General features: G+C 35.2%; 1 protein-coding gene across 1 annotated transcript; it reads left to right on the top strand.

The window, feature by feature from the left end:
* Nucleotides 1-904: 904 nt before the first annotated feature.
* LOC132716661 (uncharacterized) lies at nucleotides 905-3,246 on the top strand (the record flags this gene model as incomplete). The annotated part of the gene is made up of 2 exons (XM_060699983.1): nucleotides 905-1,073; nucleotides 2,990-3,246. Coding segments are annotated over exons 1-2 (381 nt in total), but the record flags the coding sequence as incomplete, so codon positions are not given.
* Between the last annotated feature and the right edge of the window lie 278 nt (nucleotides 3,247-3,524).

Raw genomic sequence — 3,524 nt, 5'->3', positions numbered from 1 at the left:
TACAAGGAGCAATAAAAGTCATCAGTATGTATACAGTGTGATAGGGACATTTTGTGCAAATTACGAACAATTAAAATGGATAATGCACAGTAATAGACATAAGTAGTAAGAAAATATAAATTATGCAAATTAGATTTTTGAGCAGCCAATAAAAATTGTTTTGCCTGAAATTAATATTAGTACCAAAAAAAACTTTTTTATACACTTTAATTATTTAATCGCTTGTTATAAAAACATGAAAATCATGTCAAGGATCTGCTATTTAAAAAAAAATTCTGCTAAGACGCATTTATTTTGCTACATGACTCATTGATTTTGCTAAAGGACTCATTGTTTTCAAACATGTGCGTCATCTGACGCATTGTAAAGAATTTCTAGATTAATCACTGCTAGTGTTAACCACTCGGCCATCCTGCCACTAGTGTTAACCACTCGGCCATCCTGCCACTAGTGTTAACCACTCGGCCATCCTGCCACTAGTGTTAACCACTCAGCCATCCTGCCACTAGTGTTAACCAACCGGCCATCCTGCCACTAGTGTTAACCACTCAGCCATCCTGCCACTAGTGTTAACCACTCAGCCATCCTGCCACTAGTGTTAACCACTCGGCCATCCTGCCACTAGTGTTAACCACTCAGCCATCCTGCCACTGGTGTTAACCACTCGGCCATCCTGCCACTAGTGTTAACCACTCGGCCATCCTGCCACTAGTGTTAACCACTCGGCCATCCTGCCACTAGTGTTAACCACTCGGCCATCCTGCCACTAGTGTTAACCACTCGGCCATCCTGCCACTAGTGTTAACCACTCAGCCATCCTGCCACTTAACATGGCTTTATTACACTCCTGCGCCATTGTGTTATCTGTTTTAAACATAATATATTATTCTTTGTGTTTGTTTCATCTTGATTCAGATTATGGTACTTGGAGAGTGACAAAGGCAAGAACATGGTGCGTTTATCATTACCAAAATTTGCTATTAATTATGCACGGAGACAAAAGTATATGAGGGAAAAGCATGGACACTACCAAATCAATGGAAAATCAGTGAATGGACCTAGAATACTTACAAGTATGTAGACCATATTTTAATTCATAAAAAGTGTAAGTACTGTTAAACAAGTCCTACATCTTTCATTAGAATTTGTCTATGTTTATTTTTTACCATATATCTATGTAAATTCATAAATACTTGACCTACTGGAATCAAAGGTGATAAGCCTTCGCCACCAGTAAAGAGCCAGGTCAGCCAGCACATCTATGTAGTCTGACCAGGCTCTATACTGTTGGTAGCTCAATTTCTGTATTTTGAAATTGAAATCCCATAAACTTAAAATAGACTGTTACAAATTCAAAGCAGGGACAATCATATACAGAAATTCAGGAGGTACAGGGTTAAATAAGTCCAACAACTTTAATGAGAATTAATTAATTATAGTTTCTCTGAAATTGTTTTTGACCCTGAGCTTAGTTGAAGTTTAACAAAATGAGTTTGGTAAACAGAGAGCTGTCCAACTAATTAATGGGAGGTACGTGTTTAAGCCTAATAGTAATAAGGTTCATAAAAGAAATGCTATCTTCCATTGTATAACTTATATAATGATAGGACCTCAACATAGGGGAATAGTTTACTTAATGCTGCATATATCAATTAAAAAAATAGTTGTATTTTAATCTTACCAGAGCATAATATGTTATATATTTGATAAAGATGAATTACTGTGATCAGGCAGTATCGTCCGTCCTTTTGTCCTTCTACCCATACTTTCCTTCTGTCCTCATTTTCCTTTTGTCCACATTTTCCTTCTGTCCTCATTCTCCTTCTGTCCTCTTTTTTCTTTTGAAGTATTTTCCTTTTGTCCTCATTTTCCTTCTGTCCTCATTTTCCTTTTGTCCACATTTTCCTTTTGTCCTCATTTTCCTTCTGTCCTCATTTTCCTTCTGTCAACATTTTCCTTCTGTCCATACTTTCCTTCTATCCTCACTTTCCTTCTGTATTTTCATTCCTTCTGTCCATATTTTCCTTATTAATATTTCCTCACTATCCTTCTGTCCTCACTTTTCTTTTGTCCTCACTTTCCTTCTGTCCTCACATTCCTTTTGTTCACATTTTCCTTATGTCTTTACTTTCCTTCTGTCCACATTTTCCTTCTGTCCTCATTTTCCTTAATCTCTGGATCAAAACTTGATAGAGATGTTTCTTTAAATCTTAGCTGGTGTTTTTCAATGTTGTTCAACAATTTTTACATTTTGAACAGAACTGTGCCCTGGCAACCAAAAGGACAAAAGGAATAAAATAAAGTTTTTAAAGGAAATTCAAGTAAGAAATGGTAGTCAGACTTACGAAAAATTCTTACAAAAATGTTTACTGCGTTTACTCAATATTGTTGTTTTTGATTTGTTAAAACTATTCAAGGAAACTGTTTGATGAGTTCTATTTTGCAGTATTTATTTCTGTTGATTTTGATAGTAATTTGTATTTCACATTGAAAAACTACATGTACTACATGTAGTATGATGTACATGTACCTATCAGAGTTGTTCAAAAAGTTTGATTTGTCTAAAAAATATGATAGTTATGGAACAAGGTTACTTTCCTTAATCAGGGTAACTACATGTATCATCCTTGATCCTTATAAAGAGAAAACATAAATGTAAATAATCCAGGTAAATCTGATGGTAAGATTTTGAAATAAATTAATGACATTAATTCTTAGTTTTGTGACATTGTACTGCATTCATTATAGCAAATTGAGACCTTGTGGCAACATTGACTCTCCCATACCACAGTTGTAAATTAAAATCCTGCCTGGTACTAGGAATTTTTCATGTGAATGAAGCTATCCATGTTTATATAAGGTATGTGATTTGTTTCAGGTACACCCTTAATTTATAACCAAAAAAAACAACATGATTTTGCATGGAGGGACACTATACATGTTGGACATGAAGACCTAAATAACTAAAGATATTTGTATATGTTTACAGAAAAGGGCATACAAATAGAAAACCCTCAGACATATATTCACCCTCCAAAACCAGAATGGAAACCGACACGTAAACTGCCAAATGACTTTAGACTTCAACGGTTTATAAAACCTAAGAAAGAAGAACAAAAAACGTCGTGGAATGTGCTTCCTGAAGTCAATTTTACAGAAGGTAATGATATAATATCTCTCTACAGTTATGGCTTATCTCAAAAGATGGACACACATAATTATGACATAATGATCAAGAATTGTAGAGTTTGTGTTGCATGGAAGTACATGTGATCCATGCTGTTTGCTTACAAACTCTATTACAAGTACTAAAGAAACTGATAGCGAACAGCATGGATCCTGATCAGACTGCGTGGATGTGCAGGCTGGTCTGGATCCATGCTGTCGCAAACGCATTACGTTGGTTTTGTCGTGATGCTGTACATATATATTTTTTCCTCATGGCATGCATGCATTGTTTACATTGGATGAACATGGCAATAAAGATGTTTATTTAGCTTATACTGGTAATACTTTTTAAAAAA

This window comes from Ruditapes philippinarum, unplaced genomic scaffold (assembly GCF_026571515.1).
Source record: "Ruditapes philippinarum isolate M1 unplaced genomic scaffold, ASM2657151v2 ctg24382_1_1_1_1, whole genome shotgun sequence".
Taxonomy (NCBI): Eukaryota; Metazoa; Mollusca; class Bivalvia; order Venerida; family Veneridae; genus Ruditapes; species Ruditapes philippinarum.
The sequence above is the reverse complement of the archived record's forward strand: the minus strand, read 5'-3'. Positions and strand labels throughout refer to the sequence as shown.